Raw genomic sequence first — 21,183 nt, 5'->3', positions numbered from 1 at the left:
CTGACAAAAAAACACAGTTTAGGAGGGCCTGACTGTAAATCTGTTCTAGCTCAGACACAAACAGGCCAGGATTGCAAGCAATCTGGTGATGGAAAGCATAGCAATTATTGTCCTGGATGGACAAAATGGTTTGAGAGTACAGCAGGGCCTGCTTGCACACAGTTATTGTTCTACAGACTCCACAGGTTTAACACGCGAGAGAATTCGACAGCATGAATAATAGTACTACAACTACAAATACACACTAGATGGAACATACAAAGTCTAGGGAGGCAGAGGCTTGCTCTACACTGCTTCTCCCACGGAGACGACCGCCGGCGAGGATCGCCGGCTGGCTGAACCACCTAGGTGAGGTGAACGGTGCACTGGCTCTTCCGCGGCCTGCCCCATTTCTCCTGCTCCTCCAACTGCAGACAGAAAAAACAGAGTGGTGGTGAATTTCTAGCTGAAGGTTTGGTCAGATCAGAGGGTCTCTGCAAGTGCAGTGAGTGACAATTACCTGTTCTATCATGAAGTGGGGGACGTGCACGCGCTTCGACCCATCCGCCAGCCGCTTGCAGGGCAGCCGGGGCTCTGCCGCAGCGAACTCGTTCAGGACCTGGTTCCTGATCGCGCCGATCAGCATGTCACGGCACCCATTGACGTGCACGTCTTTCAGCTTCGGGCACTGGATCAGGAGCCGTTCTGAAACAGGGTTTTCAGAAGGATGTTAATGCTTGGTACAGCTGATTGGTACTTCTTGTACCAGCTACTGCCTGCATTTCAAAACCCTGAAAGAAAGAAACAAGGGGAGCATCACATCCTGAACGCACCTGGATGGAGATTCGTGCAGGAGTTGAGGTTCAGATCAACCAGCTCCGGGCAATTCACATACAGGGCCTGTCACACATGAAAGTGGTAATGAGCACACTGCTTTACTACACGCATGAACCAGAACAACGATGCATTAACAATCATGTACAGCTTTTTGACAATTACCTCGATCGCTGAGCAGCCCCAGAGGCTGAGTTTCTTCAGACTGCTGTGCTTTATGATCAGCTTCTGGTAACTAGGCTGCTGCTTTTTCTGGGTAGGCAATTTAGAGCAGAATTTGATCCCCCCAGTTAGATCGCCGAAGTATGATCTCCCATCTTCAGGCTGGGGTTTAGCACATATGCTCCTGCCACAGTCCATGAGTCGAAGGAGTGGCAATTGTGCTGCAGCCACCTGGACCCCAGCTGCACATTCAGAGAACAGTTAGCATATTTGCTGTTACGAGCATTGAAATAATGAATTTTGAAATAACTGAGTCCAAAGAACACAGCTATGTGGAAAGCTTACATGAAGTGATGTTTGGGCACAAAGCCATGAGGAGGCGGGTTAGGGTGTTAGGGAATGCATTGCAGATCATCCCAAGCCCATTGTCAGTAATGCTAGACCTGGACATGTAAGCATGCCAAATCAGATACATGAAGTAACTTTCCAACAGAATACAAAATGAGCAGTTTGGTCGTGCAAACATTTGGTCATCAAACATTGGTTCTTACCCGCTTAAATCAAGCAACTCCAAGCTTGCATAAGAACGAACAATAGATGCAACAGCTGCATCTGTTATTTTTGAACCGAGAACCAAAGACAGCATGCACAGGCCCCTGGTGAAATGATAAAAAAAGAAGGATTAATAGGTCATTAAACTGGAGTCACATCAAGATCTATATATCATAGGTTCAAAAAACAAGGATCATGGCAACATGTTAAGAAATTTGGGTACCTGAGATTAGCACTCTCTAGAGCAAACACAGCTTCATTGCATAAGCGAATCGATGAGATGTGCATGTTTCTCAAGTTTGGGCAGGTCCGGCCCAGACTATCCATTAGAGCAACCAGATCGGTAGAATCATTATTTTGTTTGGGAAAGTCCAGTGAGAGCTCATTCAAATTAGGGCAGTTCATGACCTGACAAGTGAATAACCCAATGAATTTATGCAAGATAAGATCAGAGAATTGCACAGACAATAATTGCAGGAGTGCCTCTACTTACCGCTTTGGTAAGGGAACAAAGACCTGATAGCCAAAGGGTTGAAAGGCTTGAAGAGCTAATATTCAGAAAACCGAGACTGCTACAGCCATCTAATTTAAGAACTGAGAGCGATCGCTTCTCTGAAACAAACCTAGATAGCTCATCCCTGCACAGAATAGCACATGTCAGTTAGATCGCCCAAACCTCAACTGTTAATTTAACATTACTGATATGCAGATGGTTTTTCAGATGACTTATGGTGACAATAAACAGCAAACACACTTAAAGCAACAAGAAGCAACACTCTGAAATTACATATCTCCAGGCAGTAGCACAAAGCTTGGTACTGCACATCGGCAAAGGCGTATATACTAGATACTAATCATAAACTCTCATATTCCATTCAAGGTGCAGCTGTGCAAATCATACAGAATTATGTGCAAGAGAACAAAATATATAGAAAGATGAAACTCAAAACAGATTTAGTATCAGGAGTTTTCAGCATACCCAGATATCCTGTTGACTGCACTATTAGCCATGCTAATATCCAGGGTTTGTAAATTAGGGCAGGAAAATGCCACGCATGCGATCATTGTGGCATCAACATCGCTGCAAAAAATGTACAAACAGAACAACTGGTTTAGAGCATAACTCTCACAATCAAGAGACTGAAACATAGAACAACTGGTTAGAGCATAACTCTCACAATCAAGAGACTGAAACATAGAACAACTGGTTTAGAGCATAACTCTCACAATCAAGAGACTGAAACATAGAACAACTGGTTAGAGCATAACTCTCACAATCAAGAGACTGAAACATAGAATTTCTAAGCTTAGTCAAGCACCAAAAGAACTAGATCTAGACTACCTATTCACTGTCAAAAGGCCCAAAGCAAAGTTAGGATTTCACTTTTGCTTGAATTGTAATCGAGCAAGCAGGCACACATCTGCATTTTGGTCAACCCTAACAGATAGAATACTAGATCTGCCAAATGATGCTCTTGATTTGCATAAAGCCGCAAAGTTCCTCTTAAATCACCAGATCAAGAAAATTGTCCCTAATGCTAAACTAAATTCTGCATCTCCTGGCCATACAATCTATTCAGGTCCCTTTTACCGTCACTACTGATTTTTCAGCCTTATTTCCTAGCTGCTCAAAAGACCAAGTGGCATTTCTGCATCAACCACGCACTAATTCTGCATCAAAGCTACACGAGCTAACAGATCTGTGCTTCCTACTCTCAGATCAAACCGGATCTCACAGCACCATGGCTAGAATTAGAAACTGCCCCAAGAAAACCGCATCCAGCAAGAATGAAGTTTATATAGTCAGATCAGATCGATACTTAGATCGCTCTCAGCAAGCATAGATAGATTTCCATTAACGACTTGATCTTGCTGCACGATGTGTATTCAGAATCTAACCAAGCACCCATCAAGGATCTAGAGAGATCTCACGGCACCAGATCAGATCACACATCTGCAATCAGAAACCACCCCAGTGGAACACTGAGCAATTCCACTTCCACTACTTCAGTCAGTCAGGCTAAGGTGAATTCAGTGAGAATTTCCGTGTTCGTTCGTTAGCCTCCCTCCCATTTCGATCGAGCAAGGTTATCAGCATCAAGTTCCATGCCGTCATGTGCCCCGATCCAGGATAGCGAGCACCATCCGGAGATCAACTCATCGATCTCGGAGGCGCCGCCGATCGGGCGGATCCGTCAGTGTCATCGTTCGTGTTGGTCATCCGTTTCCTCACCTGTCCATTCGGAGCACGAGCCTCGCCAGCGACGGGCACCGCGCCATGAGCGCGCCGACGGGCCTGACGGAGGCGGCGCGGAGCCGGACCTCCTCGGCCCCTCGCCACACGCGTCGCGCGCACTCCCGCCAGCCGCGGCTGACCCCGGCCGCCGCCGCCACGCCGCGGGGGGCCATCCGACGCAGCACCTCCAGCACCACCTCCCCGGGCGCGCGCCGCCCCGCGCCGAGCTCGACCCACCCAGAGTCCGAGTCCGCCGCCTCCTCCCCTTCCCCCTCCACGTCCACCGCCGCCGCCGCCTCCACCCTCGGCCTCTTCCTCCCCGCCGCCGGCGGCGGAGGCGGGAGCAGCGGCGCCGCCGCCATCGCTACCGGCGCCGCGTCCAGCACCACCACCACCGCCTCCGCCTCCCCCTCCGCCGCCGGGTCGTCGAACTGCAAAGCGCGCCGGGGCTTGTTCTGCTGCTGCTGCGGCGGCGGCGGCGGGGGGGCCTCCCCCGCCTTGCCGCCGGCCCCGGGGACGGAGCAGACGTGGCCCTTCTTGGGGAGCCCGCACCGGCCGCAGTTGTAGCTGCCGCGGCGCTTGGGCACGGCTGCGGCGGCGGCGGGGACGGGGACGGGGGCGGAGGCGTCGGAGGCCATGGGGGTAGGCAGATCTGGCGCTGGTGGCTGAGCCGAGGTAGGCTAGGGTAGGGTTGGATGGGGGGGACTGGGAGGATTGGGGGGGCGGAGGAGCGCGGGGTGGGGAAATAGAGGGAGAAGAAGGCGGGAGATTGGCGCGCGCGAGCTTGGCGCCATTTCCTCCTGCGCGCGAGTTCCTTTCGCTCCCTTGGCTCTCCCTTTTTTTTTCCCTTTTTGGAGTTTTCGCGCCGGCGGGCTCCGGTTGGTTTCGTTTTCGTGGTCGGGCGGGGCGGGTGCACGGGCCGCCCGTGGACGCGGTCCACCGCGCTGGCGGCAGGGGAGGGCTTTGTGCTGAGTTGGCTGAGAGAGTGCCTGAGAGGTGAGAGGGTTTTGGAAGGTTGGTGAGCCATCATGGACCTAGCTCTCGTGTGGCAGCCAGCCAGCCAGCAATGGAGCTGGACTTGTAGCGTGTCGAGGACTTGACTCCTGAGAGGTTGGGCTGGTCATGGCGGCGTTCCTTTTTCCAGAATGCTGGGCGTACGCGCACTGTACCAACATGGTAAGTATAGTATCCGTGGAGGTTGTTGAAAGAATTCCATTGCAGGTATATCTTCTTTTGTACTTCCTCCATCCTAAATTACTAGGTGTATGTCAAAAACTATGTATCTAGAAAAGTCAAAACGAATAGTAATTTCGGACAGATAGAGTAGTTCTTATTCGATGTCATTTTGTGTAAACCATAAACTATTTTTGTGCCTCCTATTCTCACACTGGTCATTTTCTTTTTTTCATGGAAGGAAATACGTCCACATTGGGCTAGTTCTCTATTGATCCGGAAGGAGGGGCATTACACGGTATCGAATATTATATTTCTTATCAAGTAGTTGAGGGTTTCACTCTAAATACCATTAATATCATGATCGAAGTAGAAGTGCTCAAATATTTTCTCATGATAGCGTAATCAATTGTTTCGCACCAAATCTAAATTAATGTTACCATTGTGGATGGCACCCCTAATAAGAGATGGCAGCATCAAAATCAATCGAAATGAATAGCATGTACACCCAGAATAGGCCGCGCCATAATAAGTGGTTAGCTCAAGTTATCCAAAATGTGATTTCAAGTATAGACATCCGTGATAATCAGATTAACTTCTAATCTATGTATCCAAAATGAGCTTTTTTGAGCCAAAAGTATGAATACCTTGTATCGTGTACCTTGATTGCCTGCGAAGTACCATGCTATCCTGCTTATTAGGCATTTTGCCATGGGACTATGGGAGAACGAGGAGCAAGAGCCAAACTTGCGGGTAAGTGTGGTGGTGTGATAGGATTAGTTTTGAGATAATTTCCTATATAGTATTGGAAAAAAATACTTGGTTCCTATATGGTATTGAAAAATTTTGTCTTCCCCAATTGATACCTAATTTTTTCATTGTTTCCTTTCTTGGCACTTATGTTACCTTTGATATTAAGTCTGACTCAAAAAGACATTTTTGCCCCTTATTTTATCTAGTGGAATATGATGAATTCCAAGCAGTCACGTTCCGATTCTAGTAATATATTGCATGTCCCATACGGTACACATAATTTAAACGGTACATTAGATTCCAGCATGAACAGTGCAAAAAAGGTGATAGGTTCAAATAGTACATTAGGCTCATATGCTTACCTTACAATCAAGTTCACGGATACACACAACCAAGTCAACATTACAATAGGTTCAGATACATTAAATTTGATTCAAAAGAAAGGCATACGCTAATCATAAGCTAAGCCTTCTTCTTCTACTTCTTGTGCTCATTGTAGGGCTAGCTGGGTCTTCCCATTTTTTGCTTCTTGTGCACATTGCTCGACTGTCAAATGATTGCTCCGGTTGCTTCCTTTTCCTTTTGACTTTTGCCTTCACCAGAGCAATTTTTTGCTCACTAAGCATAGGAACGAGCTCAAGCTGATTTGAACCACTTCTTGACCTTAAAAAAGCCACTTTAATACAATAAAATTCAAAAATAGCATGATATTGTACTAGAAATTAGGAAATAAATACAAATGTCCAAATATTACCTTTTGGATCATGCAGTGGATGATTTGGTACTTTTTTCCTATTTCTTGGTTGTGGATTCTAAGCTTTGGCTGCCGCGCCCAAGCTTGGCCCATCTAGAGGCAAGGCTGCCCTTGTGACGGCCTCGGGCACGCCTTGCATGCTGCCTCGAGCCTCCAATGACCCTGGGGTAGGTACCCTTCCCTGTTGCTCCCCATGCCAATGGGGAGGAGGGCAAACGGGATGCACCTCGAGCTAGGCCTGCTAATGGGGGTGGACCCACCCCTCATCGCAATTAACAGGAATCGACGCGGACCCACCCCTACCCAAAAATGCCATTTAATTAATCCGCCCCTCCCCGCCCCATTTTATGCGGGTAAACCGTGGGTTCAACGTGAGAACATAATATAATACTACATGTACCAAATTTGTACTGCTAAGGATAAACTTACAATAAGAATCATGCACACAGTAATTAAGGGTTGTGATTATACACCTAGTCAAGGTGATTATGGTGGGAATTTACAAACTCATTAACACAAATCCAAAAATCCAATCCATCTTGACAAAAGAACTTTTGGTACTAGGATGTCACTTCTTCAGTAGCAGTGCATCACTCCTAATTAATTGACAGATAATTATATGATCGAAAAGGAATTAGATGAAGCAATCTTCAAAAAGATGGGTGCACACAGATAAGGATCATTATGTCAGGTGGGTGCAGATGCAAAGATATGACTGAAACAAGAACTAAGGAAATCTCAATTAGTAAAAATTACCTTCAGTAGTGATATATTTATACAACCAATCTTTGCAGCAGACCAAAGCTTCAAGAGTTTCTAGCGTCATTGAGCTTCGATTGTCACTAAGAATCCGACCACTCAAGCTGAATGTTGATTCAGAAGAAACTGTGCTGAGTAGAATTGCTAAGAAATCGCATGCCATTGTTGACAGCACAGGGTACTTGTTGGAGTTTGTCTTTCACCAAGTCAAAATTTCAAAATTTTCATCTATCCTCACTGGTGGCTCTTCTAGATATGCATCAAGTTCTGATTTTTCAATCCAAGTCCCTCTCCTCTGATGCCTATATTTAGCAAATTCTTGTTCCAGTCTTCTTTTTCCAAGCGCTAGCACTGGAGAATGGTTCACCATGCTTCTGGACGCCACCAGTTTATGATACTACATTTGTATCATTTTGTCTAATAACATCTTCATACTTTCTGAAATACTTACGAAGTCACTCTTTAGTCCAATTTTTGCTCAAGTCAATGTCAATAAAGCTCCTGCATACCTTCTCATAAAAGAAGTCTAGGAAGTCAACTTTTGTTCTTGGATCAAGTATGCTGCAAATAACAAGGACCATATTGTAATTTCCATCCCAATACTTATCAGATTTCCTCTCCGTTGCTTTTGCCAAATCTGTGATAACCCGATCCTTGTGCCATTTTGGACTATTTAGAGTTTGGTGGATACAAAGCACATTATCCAGGAACATGTGGGAAGTAGCATATCTATTGGCTGAGAACGTCCTGGTAGTTTCTTCAAAAACTCCAAGGAACTCACCAATGGACTCAACTTTGCTAAACTCATCTTCAGTTGGAAATGGTTGTTGATTTGCTTTAGCATATCGCTTCAAGACAATCTTATACTTTACTGCCTCTATAATCATGGCATGGGTTGAGTTCCAATGGTTAGGAACATCAAAGACTAAACCAGCCTTTCCAGCAAGACATTCCCTTTGAGCTATCTCATTGAAATCCTGGATGCGCGATGGTGATGAGTTAATGTGCCTAATCAGGTCTCTTATCAACTCTATCACAGCACTAGCAATGTTCATACCATCTTGGACAAGAATGTTGAGTATATGAGCACAACATATAACAAGAAGATGCTCACCACCAAATAACATGTCACGCTTTCCGCTTTCTTACAGAAGATCACAAGCTGCCTTGTTATTTGCAGAAGATCACAAGCTGTCTTGATCACCAAATAACATTCATTACGAATCATTTGTCACCCTATGCAGCTAAATGCAGGTTGCAATGACTCCATCCAAGGCTCAAAGCCTTCATCATCAAACTTATTGAATGCTACATCAGCTTTAACACACCATGCAATCATCAAGTCACGACTTCTCTGCTGATTAAAGGTGAATGAACCATCTACATGCTTTTTCTTCATTGTAGCGACAAATTTGTTCCTACCATCACTAGGGACTTTGGGGCAATACTCTACAATGTGAGTTTGAAAGCTGTTTGTACATGATTTCCTGTTCACAGTCAACTTTATTCCATAATACTTGCAAATTGCTTTTAGGACACCATCTATCTTAATTGCTTTTAGGACACCATCTATATCGACCAATTCCGGCTCATAATACTCCCAGACTGGTGCCCTTCTATTTGGTGTTTGCGACGAATTGTTGTTGGTGCTCTCACTAGTACCAGAGGCCTCCGATGAGAAGACATTTGTTTCAAAAAGGTATAAATGATAATCAGCAGCAATATCATACATATGAAATGCAATAACAGAAGCTAATGGTGATTAAATATATATTCTGATGAAAATAGAGTGCATGCACCAATCTCTAGTTTTTTTCTTTATGTATGCAGGCAACATGTTGTGCAACATGAACTAGGAGGAATATTGCTTAGCATCAATATTAGCAAGGTCTGATCTGTGTGTTTTGAATACTTTCCACCAGCACATCAAGCATCCACGTTCAAATACCTTTCATTCTAAATACTCTTCTAATTGATGTTGTAATGCTACATGAACTAGAGCCGATTGTACGAATAAAAACAATAAGCTTCAGCAGGGGATCTGATTCCAGAGAACACACTATTAAATAAACAAGCTAAGAACAGCTATGCACGCAAGAATGAACAGGAATACGAGATTAGGAAATAGATCGTTAAGGAATCGGAGAGAAAAGCGAAGAGCACCTTGATCTCTCGAAGGGATCCGATACTGGTGTGGTTCTTGAAACAGGAACTGTTGGCGTGCTAGTTGGAGGCGGACGGATCCAGGGTGTCGTCAACAGGAGCGCCAGCGGCCGGCGGCGGTAGTGTCACCTTTCTTGGTGGAGCGTGGCACCCTTAGCTCCTTCACGCGGGAGCGGATGCGGCGGCGGTGGCCGACGGCATCTCCCCCGCAGATCTGGCAAGAAGAAGAGGAAGGTGAAGATGTGATGCGGAGGAGATTGAGAAGGGGACTGGAAGGGGAGTACCTAAATATGCCGTTTTTGTTGGAGGAGAGCGGCGGGGCAGCGGTCAACGGTGGCGGCGCGTCGCCTTTCTTGCAGGAGTGCAGTAACCCGCCTTGCGGGATTGGTGTGCAGAGGCGCACGGCACCCCCATTTTGCGAGGTCAACAAGGACCGGTTCCAACCCACCCCCGACCTGCGCTTTCACTAGACCCGCCCCGCCCCACCCCGCTAGCCTTTAAAACCCATTCTCACCCATCCTAACGAAACCCGCATAAACACCCACCCCAAAATACCCATTTCGCCCCGCCCCATTAGCAGGCCTACCTTGAGCCCTCTTCAAGGCTGCACCGCCTGCAGCTCCGACCACTAGCTGTCACCACCTCACGTAGATCCAGGGTTGGGGAGGGAAATGAACAGAACGAGAAGGGGAGGGAACAACTGAGAGAGAGGGAAGGGGTTCGGGGACGGGCGAGAGGGGGTCGGGTATCAGGTTGGGAGGGGTCTCTTTTCCATTAGAGGTTTGGTCTACAAAACATGTTCAACAGTATTTTAATGGAATTGGCTAACAAATGTAACAGGAACCAAAGAAAATTTTGGATGGCAATTACGGAAGACAATATTTTTTATATAGCGCTATATAGGGAATTATCTTATTAATTTCTACTCCATCCGTTCCAAATTACAGGTTGTTTTACCTTTTTTTTTTATATTCATAGCAAAAACTATGCACCTAGATATATATACTATATTTAGATACGTAGAAAAATCTATGAACTTAGAAAAGTCAACATGACATACAATTTGTAGGGGGATTAGTTTCTAGTTTATAGGTTGAAATCAGCTTTTTTTATAAACTCTCATGACCCAAAAGGTAATATATATATATTTGAGTTAGCCTAATTATTAATTACATTAAACGTGGCCGAAATAGAATGTATCACAATTCACAAAATGCTATGCGACGTGCAGGCTGACGGAGGCTCTCCCATACAGGCGACTAGCACTGAAATGCGAATGAATTACAGCTAATAGATCATAGGAGAATGGATTAGAGCTATCACGTGTGTTGGGTTGATTAGAGAGCATAGCAAGGCATGTGGTCTTGGTTTTGCTGGCGGAGGGAGCCCAAGCAAATTCTCACGGCCTGTACAACTTGTGGCCCATGTTGAAGTCCATCCGACACCTAGCTGAAGCCCCTAAGAAACTTGGTCACAAGTCGAGAGATAATAACGGGCCAGTTTACTCTCCCAAGTGGGTCGACCGAGAGACCAAGCAAATTCTTGCGGCCCGTATTAGTTGGCACCGGCCCTTTGCTTAGGCCCAAATATCTCTTTTCTCTTACACTATCGCGAGTAGACCCATGTAGATCCATGACATGACACACTGGCACCGTACGAAGCTTCGCACCGAATTTGAAAACCCCTGCAAATCCTGCCACACGGAAAAGAATTCGCGCGTATTTTATTCGAATCATGCAGCAGATGACCTGCGCGCGAGCCTCTGCAACCGCAACGTGACATGTTGAGCTGCAGCGATGGTGGCAGGGGACAGGAACAAAACATGAGCGGGTCGTCTCGTCCGAGTGAGCTCCCGAGATGCTCCGATTATTTTTAGATGCTTCTGATTATTTTTCTGTCCCCGTGATGCTCCATCATTTTGTCATAACCAATGCGGGCTTTACGATGTACTCCATCTACTCCATGCGTGTGTTTTAACTTTTTACGAGGTGCAGTATTACTGTTACGCTGTGCGCGTGGAATTGAGTGGAGTTTTAGGCTTTCCTTGTTTGCCCGGATGGGTGCTGGACGGCCCGTAGAGCTCGGGAGCCGTCCCCCTCGCCTTCGCCGCCGTCGCCGTTGTTGCCGCCTTCATCTTCGTCGGCCACGGCGGTGAGGTGAGTCTCAATAAAATAAAGCTCTGCTTCCCTTTCTCCCCCTTCTTGCATCACTTCCGGGCGGATCCTACCACTCGGTGTTCTCCCCTTCCGGTGGATCTGTTTTGCTGGTTCCTTGGTGGCCTTGCCGGATCTGCTGTTGTCGTGCTCTGGATCATCGATGAGGTGCAGCTCCATGGGGGCGTCTGGTGGGCGGGTGGCCGGATTTCGAAGTCTGGCGGCCGATGTTCTCGTACCGAGGATCTCTTGTGGTGTACCAATGCTTGGAGTCCGCTTCTTGGTCCGGAGGGAAGTGGAAGATGGAGGATCGATGCTCCGGCGCACGATGACGAAGTTCGGTGACAGTGAGCCACAGGCAGATGGGGAAGAAGAAGAGGGCCCGAGTTCTAATTTCTACTTTCTGTAGGGGCCCTTTTGCAAAAAAGGGACGCACTGTACTTGTTCTTTATCCTTTAATATGATATGTTTTCCCTCTTCGCAAAAAAAAAAATTCAAAAAAGGTTTGCCCTTTGCCCCCACACATTTTGAAAACGAGCAACTTGGTAACGGTTGTACAGTACTCCCCGTAAAGAAAAGTTGGCACCCTGGTCCCTGGGATGCGTGCAACCAGATGAAGTTTTAAAATCATCCGAGTAGATATGTTACAAATACCCAAAATCTTGCTTCATTTAGACAAATCCGAGTGGAGACTAGAACTAATGCCCAAACAAAGTTGTTGGTTTCATGAAATGGCTGCTTTTGGACAAATCCTTTTCCTTTTTCGTATCGAATTCGAGTCATCAACAACGAATTTTTTAAACAAGCAAGGCGTTGGTACGAAATGCACAAAACAAGCAGACGGCCATCACCTTTACCATGAGCGCTCCGAGCCAGTGGACGACGGATGGATCATGCCATCATGGCAGTGGGAAGCATGCCATAAACATGGCTGGCCCCCACCCACACAGCAATCGCGGCAGGTAAAGTAGTAGCAGGCCGTTGGAGGCGACAACCGCACGGCATGCAGGTCGGCGGCAGCCCCACCGCCGTAATCAAGACCACGCACGGCTCCGCCCGGCCGGCCGGCCAGACTCCGGCTGACGATGAACACGGCGAGGAAGACATGGCTATCTACTATACTACCTCATCGGTTCTCCTAGCTCTCGCCACGCCATGGTTGGTTGCGGGTTGCAGCGCCTCTAACCCTAAACCTAACCCCAGCCTGATTGAGCTGCTGGACCAGCGATCCACGTGCCCATGCATGGCATCGTTCGCACATCCTGAGATCGTTTGCAGGGCAGAGGGTGAGCAACGGTGGGTGAGCCGGAAACAGATCGGAGGCACATCACGTGGTGTTTTTATTCCGCGCAAGCGCAAGCGTGTGTGCGGTGTGCCGACTGAGTTTTGTTGTGCTGTCCTGCCGACGGGTGGCAGGTTCCGATGGTACGCGGCACACGTGTCCTCCGTCTAACCTCTGTTCTGAGTATAATTAGGACGTGGATTTGAGTTAACAAAGGTCTTCGAATTACACTGTGAATTATTATGTTTTCTCTTGAATTAGAAGCATGTTTACTTTCAAGCACGGATGCGACAACACCGCTGTTACGTCCGTAGACGTAATAATCTAGAAATTTGAAACGGATGGAGTACATGAAGATTACAAAATTTTGAATTATTAAAAAAAGTACGTGTGGTTTGTTAAAAAAAAATTGTTCGTTCAAAAAAAGTACGCGTCTTGTAAAAGAAACGGAGGGGATATTAAGTCCATTGCAGTTTTTAAGTCATCGTTGACTTTGAAAACTTACAGGATTCCATTACTACTGTTTCTAAAGAAAGTTTTGCAAAATTTGTCGAAGCTCGCTCTTTGCACGTACATTTACCCATTTACGGTCGGAATCTCACCGACTACGCAACAACAACGTACTGGATCCCATCCCATCAGTGTTGAAAAACTGACGACCTGTGTGGGGAGGAACCGTGATGATGAACAACGGCAGCCTTTGACAGGCCCGGAAAGAAAGCTAGCTAAGTACGTGATTAAAGTGCTTAACCACTACTGCCTCCCTGCTCACCTTTCCGTTTAATAAAACGAGGTAGCAGGGTGCGTGGGCAACAGACGCCGTTGATTGCTCGGCCACGATCTCCCAGAGATCCTTCCTGCCTGCACCCTAGCCGTAATCAACGAGGCCGGGCCGGTCCTCGATGGCCTCACATGGCCACTAGCGACGTTAGGTCCCTTTCCCTCTCGCTCGCTCGCCAGCGGGATCGCATCGACGACGACGACGACGCGCGCCCGGTAGGAAGATGCCGTTCTCGTACATTTATTTATTTATTTATATGTGTGTGTGTATAAATATTTGCCCACTAACTTTATATATTTCCTCTGGGCTCGCTCGATCGTTGCAATTGCAACCCTGGTGGTCAAACTTGCTTATTAGACTACTTCTGGCCTACGTGCGAACAAATGCTAGATTATTTGTTAATTGGTAGAATACGGGCTCTTAAATCGTCGTCGCAGCATCTAGCTGATGCTGGGGTTTGGAGAAAAAAAAACCTTGGAGTTTAGTTCATGGACCTGGTAGCACGTGCACGCCACGCCTTTGTTGCGCACAGCTCACAGGGTGGGATCATGGCTGGCAGAAGAATATCAACGAGATATTTGCGCAAGCTCCTGTTAGTACAAGGGCTTATTATATGAGAACTCAAGCTTAATTAGGGGGAAATTCAATGTGCTGGATCAAAATCAACTCAATTTTGCTACGTAGAGGGAGCTATCGAGTATCATACCGACCAATCATGGATCAAAACCATATACATGCCCATATAAAAAAAGGTAAAAATAAACAAACATATCCATTATGTGTTCGATATATGGTCTTGACTTATATAAATAATTCTAAATAAATCTCAAACGTCTAAGAGGAGTACACCATCTATTAGTCCTGTATTGCTAGTAGAGGAGGGTGTCACGGGTTTCCTTCCTAGAAATACGGACCACCCTCCTTATAGAAAAACATATCATAGACTACTATACGGGAAGTCCACAGGTTAGGATATCCCTAGGGTGGTCTATACGAGTTAAGTTTTGCCTCTTCTACACTGCTGCGCCGCCACTGTAGTCTTCTCCATTCTGTTGCATCATCGTGCACCGACGTACGGGAGAGCAGGTTTCTAGAACTGGTTGTCCTTGTGAGCCTGCATCGGGAGAGGGTGAATAAGGTTTTTGGGAAGCGCTTCGCGCGACTGCTCAAATTTGTCGCCATGGCTCGTCCTCCGTCCAATTTTCGTGTCATGGCGTCCCGTCGTCTTCAACGCCGGCTGCTGCGATCCGTCCGCAACACCGTCATCGTTTCATCAGCGCCGCTCGTCATCACGACTTCCCGGTACGTGCACCGTGCTCTGATCTGATTGTTAATCATATTTTCTGAGATAATGATTATATTGTTCCTGTTGTCTAGTATGTTAGAGTTTTGCACGCTAGGATTATCTCTTGTCATGATTTATTTATTTTGGAAATTAATACAACAATTACCTAATTATCCAACAATCCAAAAACCTTATAATAGGCAATCTGCTGATTCTACCATGGCTGGTTTTGCTGAGTCGTTGAGGCCAGAAAAGTTTTCCGGTGTAAACTTTAAGAGATGGCAATCATAGGTCCGTCTGTGGCTTAATGCGGTGCACATCTGAGACACGAGAAAAAGCAAACCAGAAGGCGAACTGACTGCTGAGCAACAGCAAAAGTTCACAGATGCCAATAATCTTTTCGAGGGATGTATCCTTAGCGTGCTCTCTGACCGTCTAGTTGATATCTAAGTGGACTCGACATATGCGAAAGAGTTGTGGGATGCTTTGGTTACAAAGTATGGTGCAACAGATGCATGCAGTGAACTCTACCTCATGGAGAGCTTCCATGACTACAGGATGGTGAACAACCGTTCTGTGGTACAGCAAGGGCATGAGGTGCAGTGCATTGTGAAGGACCTTGAGCAGCTCAAGTGTGAGATACCCGACAAATTTGTGGCTGGATGAAAATTTTCCTTCCACGTGGAGAAATTTCTCCACAACTCTGAAACATAGAATATAGGAGATATCATTTGAAAAACTGATAGCGTTTCTTGATGTTGAGGAAAAGGCTTGGATGAAAGATGCTACTGATAAAGGAGATCGAGGCCAATCTAACACCAACATGGTGCAGAAGTTCTCACGCAACAAGAATAAAGGGAAAAACAAGGTCATTAAGACTACTATCTTCAAGAAGAAGAAAATGAACAAAGCCGAGCTGTTTTGCTATAATGCGATGAACTGGGACATTTCTCAAAGGATTGTCCAGATCGTAAGGATAAAAGGGCTAATCATGGATCTGGATCCAAGCATGTCAACACAGTGACCATAGGAAACACTGGAGACGGGTATGGTAATTTATTACCTACTGTTGTTTCAGTTTTTCAATCTACCGGTTGGTGGCTTTGATACGGGTGCCAATGTTCATGTATGTGTTGACATATCTATGTTCTCTTCTTACCATGTCGCTTAGGATTCCTTCGTCCTGATGGGGAATGGGTCACATGCTTCTGTTCATGGTGTTGGCACGGTAGATCTAAAGTTTACTTTGGGAAAGATCGTGCAACTGAGGAACATGCAGCATGTCCCTATTATCAACAAGAATCTTTTGAGTGGCTCGGTCCTATGCAAGGATGGGTTTAAGGTAGTGTTAGAGTCCAATAAATTAGTCGTATCAAAATATGGATAATTTGTTGGTAAAGACTATAATTGCGGAGGTTTGCTTCGCTTTTTCCTTGCATATTTTTTAATAAGTCAGTGAATCATATTTGTGGCAATGTTAGTGATGATGCGATTACTTGGCATTCACATCTATGTCACGTTAATTTTGGTTTGATGTCTCAGCTTTCCAGCATGTGTTTAATTCCGAACTTCACCATTGCCAAAGGTTCTAAGTGCCATAGCTGCGTGCAATCGAAGCAACCTCGGAAGTCTCACAAGGCGGCTGAGGAGAAAAACTTGGCACCTCTAGAACTCATACATTCTGATCTCTGTGAGGTGAATGGTGTGTTGACAAAAGGTGGAAAGAGATACTTCATGACATTGATTGATGCTGCGACTAGATTTTGCTATGTTTATTTGTTGCAAACTAAGGATGAAGTGTTAGACTACTTTAAAATTTATAAGGCAGAAGTTGAGAATCAACTTGAGAGAAAGATCAAGCGTCTAAGGTCAGATCATGGTGGTGAATATTTCCCTAAAATCTTTGATGAATTAAGTGGGGAATATGGTATTATTCATAAGAGGACGCCTCCCTATTCACCCGAATCAAACAGGGTTGCTGAGATAGAAAAAAGCGCACGCTAACTGATCTGGTTAACACCAAGTTAGACACTATTGGTTTATCTAAGGCATGGTGAGCGGAGGCTTTACTGACTTCATGTCATGTTCTGAATAGAGTTCCGAACAAGAATAAAGAGCAAACTCCATACGTGATGTGGGTTGGGAGAAAACCATCACTTTCTTATTTGCGTACTTGGTGGTGCTTAGCGAAAGTCAATGTACCAATCTCTAAGAAGTGCAAGTTGAGACCTAAGACAGTGGATTGTGTCTTTCTAGGATATGCTCAGAGGAGTATTGCTTATAGATTTTTAGTAGTTAAATCAGAGGTACCTGATATACATGTTGATACTATTATGGAATCTCGTGATGCAACTTTTTTTAGGATATTTTTCCTATGAAAGATATGCATAGCACTTCTAGATTTTCCTCTGAGATAATTCCTGAACCTTTTGCATCTATTGAGTTTTCTGAACAATCTGATGAGCATAAGGAGGTCATTTAGAAAGATGACAGTGAAGCTCCTAGAAGGAGTAAGAGATAGAGGATTGCAAAATCTTTTAGCGATGATTTCACTTTGTACCTTGTGGATGATACACCCACATCCATTGCCGAGGCATTTGCATCTCCAGATGTAGATGATTGGAAACAAGAGGTCTATTATGAGATGGACTCGATTATTTCTAATGGAACCTGGGAGCTCACTGAACGACCCTATGACTGCAAACCAGTGGGTTGTAAATGGGTGTTCAAAAAGAAGCTTAGGCCTGATGGTACTATTGAGAAGTAGAAGGCACGGCTTGTGGCCAAAGACTACACACAAAAGGAGGGTGAAGATTTCTTTGATACTTACTCACCCGTCGCTAGATTGACCATAATTCGAGCACTACTTTCTTTGGCTACCTCATATGGTCTTATTGTTCATCAGATGGACGTAAAGACAACTTTCCTAAATGGAGAGTTGAATGAGGAGATCTATATGGATCAGCCTGACGGATTTGTGGTGAAGGGTGTGAAGGGTGAAGAAAGTAAGGTGTGTAAGTTATTGAAGTCTTTGTATGGTCTGAAACAGGTGCCTAAGCAATGGCATGAGAAGTTTGACAGAACTTTAACTTCTGCGGGCTTTGTCATAAATGAGGCTGATAGATATGTGTATTATCACCATGGTGGGGGTGAAGGAGTCATATTATGCTTGTATGTGGATGTCATACTAAACTTTGGCACAAATATTGATGTGATCAATGAGGTGAAGTGTTTTCTATCAAAGAGTTTGATATGAAAGGTCTAGGAGAAGCTGATGTTATTCTGAACATTAAGTTGATTAAGCATGAGAATGGGATTACTCTTTCGCAATACCATTATGTGGAGAAGATCTTGAGTCGCTTTTGCTACATGGATATCAAGCCTTCTCCAACTCCTTATGATCCTAGTGTGATACTTCGAAAGAATAAGAAAATTGTGAAAGATCAACTGAGATACTCTCAGATTATCGGTTCACTTATGTACTTATCTAGCGCAACGAGACCCGACATATCTTTTGTTGTGAGCAAATACGGCAGGTTCATGTCAAACGCGGGTATTGATCATTGGCATGCACTTGAAAGGGTTATGCGCTACTTGGTAGGTACTATGAGTTATTGGATGCACTATTCTAGGCACCCTGCTGTGCTTGAGGGATATAGTGACTTGAACCGGATTTCCGATGGTGATGAGTTTTATACCACGAGTGGGTATGTGTTTACCCTTGAAGGTGGTGCAATATCATGGAGGTCTTGTAAACTGACTATTTTGATAAGGTCAACTATGGAGGCAGAACTTACTGCTTTAGATACAACTACTGTTGAGGTAGAGTCGCTGTGTGAGCTCTTGATGGACTTGCCTGTGGTTGAAAAACTAGTGCCGGCCATCCTTATGAACTGTGACAATCAAACTGTAATAGTCAAAGTGAACAGTGCTAAGGATAATATGAAATCACCAAGACATGTCAAGAGACGACTGAAGTTTGTTAGGAAATTGAGAAACTCCAGAGAAATGAGTGTAACTTATATTCAAACAGATAAAAATCTAGTGGATCCCTTTACAAAAGGACTATCATGGAATGTGATAGAAAGTGCATCGAGAAAGATAGGTATGAGATCCATTTGAGTTGCCATAGTGGTAAGCCAACTTATGTGATCGGAGATCCCATGAATTAGGATTTGGGGAAAACAAGCTTTTCGTTAACTGAGGAGAGTAATTATTCAACCCTAGCTAAGTGAAGATTCAATACTCTCAAATGCTGTAAGGCAGGTATGCTGTAAGACAGGTTGGCTATATGCCTTAATGTGGTTTTGTTGACTTTAATAAGCGAAGATGCTGTCTTATAGAGCATTCTTGAAAGAACACACCTATATGAGTCCGGTTGTTAAACGTTGCAACCTATGAGACTTGGATGATCTCTAGTAAGCTCATGAAAGAGATCAGGGAGTACGACGTATATGCTCCACCCGCAGGGTAGGCTACTAGGAGCCAAAGTACTGGTTATGACTTTGAGTGAAACTTGTCCGCACAAAGCTAGCAATTTAAGGCGTCGTCCATTGTCGAGTCGTGGATGAGTGTAGCTTGAAACTCTAGGAAAGAGTTTACTTAACAGTCCTCGCTGAAACACTAGTATATCAAACAGTAGTGAGAAACATGCAAAACACTTAAACAGGTATTTGAGATCTGGTGGAGGATTGTTAGATATATGGGCTTAACCCATATAAATAATTCTGAATAAATCTCAAAGGCCCATTAGCGTAAGAGGGGGTACACCATCTATTAGTCTTGTATTACTAATAGACGAGGGTGTTGGAGGCTTTCCTCTCTATAAATACAGACCACCCCCTCATGGAAAAAACGTACCATAGACTACTATATGGGAAGGTCCCGATATCCCTAAGGTGGTCTATGCGAGTTAGGTTTTGCCTCTTCTACACTGTTGCGTTGCCATTGTAGTCTTCTCCATTCCGTTGCGTCGGCATGCACCGGCGAACGGGAGAGCAGGTCTCCGGAACTAGTCGTCTATGTGATTTTGCACCGGGAGAGGGCGAATAAGATTTTTAGGAAGCGCTCCGCACGACTGCTCAAGTTCGTCGCCACGGCTTGTCCTCCGTCCAATCTTCGTGCCGCGGCGTACCGTCGTCTCCAACGTCGGCTGCTGCGATCCGTTCGCAACACCGTCGTCGTTCCATCAGCACCGCTCGTCATCACGGCTTCCCGGTATATGCGCTGTGATCTGATCTGGTTGTTAATCATGTTTTTAAGATCATGATTATGTTGTTCATGTTGTCTAGTATGTTAGAGTTGTACATGCTAAGATTGTCTGTTGCCATTATTTATTTATTTTGAAAATTAATACAATAATTGTCTAATTATCCAACATTATGTAAATCATAAGCTAGATTTTTCTTAATCCGTTATTCCTCGAGTTTGCCATGCCGCTGTACTGCAAATGGTGTATCCACGACCTTCCCACCTTCGCAATCTTGGTCCATCTCAATAAAGCCTCCATCAGCCATCAAGTGTTGGTAGGCTTAATTTTGACATTGTGTCAAATGGCTCTAATGGTTGTAACGAAATTCAATTTAACGTTAATGGCTAGCATGGCGATAATGACCTCCTTTCATGGAGTGATTCAATAGTTGAGATGCCGCCAAACTTTAACTCATCATCTACACTTCTCGCCCTTTCTCAAAAACAAAAACTTCTCGCATTGGCTCACTATCTTAGTCCATCCTCGGATAGTTGTGACCTTTATATCTCTCCTCATTTAAGATAACGATAATACTGGTGTTTTTGTTCTATTGTTTTCCGCGGTAGTAAAAAATTACGTGACGACTAGTAACATCTGCCTATTGCATAATCCATTTTGTCAACTTGATGTGGATATATCAATAATGCTCCAATATATTTATTAAGTCAGTGCCACTAAATGTTCATGTGTCATGTCAAATCATGGGAACCATGTGTTACGCAGACATTGAGAAGTCGTGAGAATAATGCAACCCTACGTAAAATAGATGTGCACGATTATTGGAAAAAGAATGATGGTAACCTCACCGATAACTTTTTATTTTAAAAATGTTTTGACTCAACGGATTTATATTTATGTGAAACTCATGTTGCAAATTGTAAACATATAGTGGTACGTATAGGAACCCAAGTTGCACGGCACGGTTGCCAACAACTGAAACAAAAATACAACCTCTTAAGCTAAGCCAAGTTAGCGTGAGCTGTCCACTGTGAGTTGATCCGATAGTATTACCATACCACTCATGATTCATGAAGTCATATGGTGGTGATTAGTTACAAAACCATTT

General features: G+C 44.9%; 1 protein-coding gene across 1 annotated transcript; it reads right to left on the bottom strand.

Moving 5' to 3' along the window:
* Window positions 1-71: 71 nt before the first annotated feature.
* LOC101766070 (F-box/LRR-repeat protein 17) lies at window positions 72-4,601 on the bottom strand. The gene is made up of 10 exons (XM_022825395.1): window positions 3,761-4,601; window positions 2,507-2,608; window positions 2,021-2,165; window positions 1,751-1,935; window positions 1,527-1,631; window positions 1,321-1,418; window positions 979-1,217; window positions 813-879; window positions 500-684; window positions 72-407 (listed from the first exon to the last, which is right to left on the bottom strand). Exons 1-10 carry the CDS (start codon window positions 4,399-4,401, stop codon window positions 345-347), a joined length of 1,830 nt encoding a protein of 609 aa, XP_022681130.1. The 5' UTR covers window positions 4,402-4,601; the 3' UTR covers window positions 72-344.
* Between the last annotated feature and the right edge of the window lie 16,582 nt (window positions 4,602-21,183).

Source organism: Setaria italica, chromosome III (assembly GCF_000263155.2).
Source record: "Setaria italica strain Yugu1 chromosome III, Setaria_italica_v2.0, whole genome shotgun sequence".
NCBI classification, from domain to species: Eukaryota; Viridiplantae; Streptophyta; class Magnoliopsida; order Poales; family Poaceae; genus Setaria; species Setaria italica.
The sequence above is the reverse complement of the archived record's forward strand: the minus strand, read 5'-3'. Positions and strand labels throughout refer to the sequence as shown.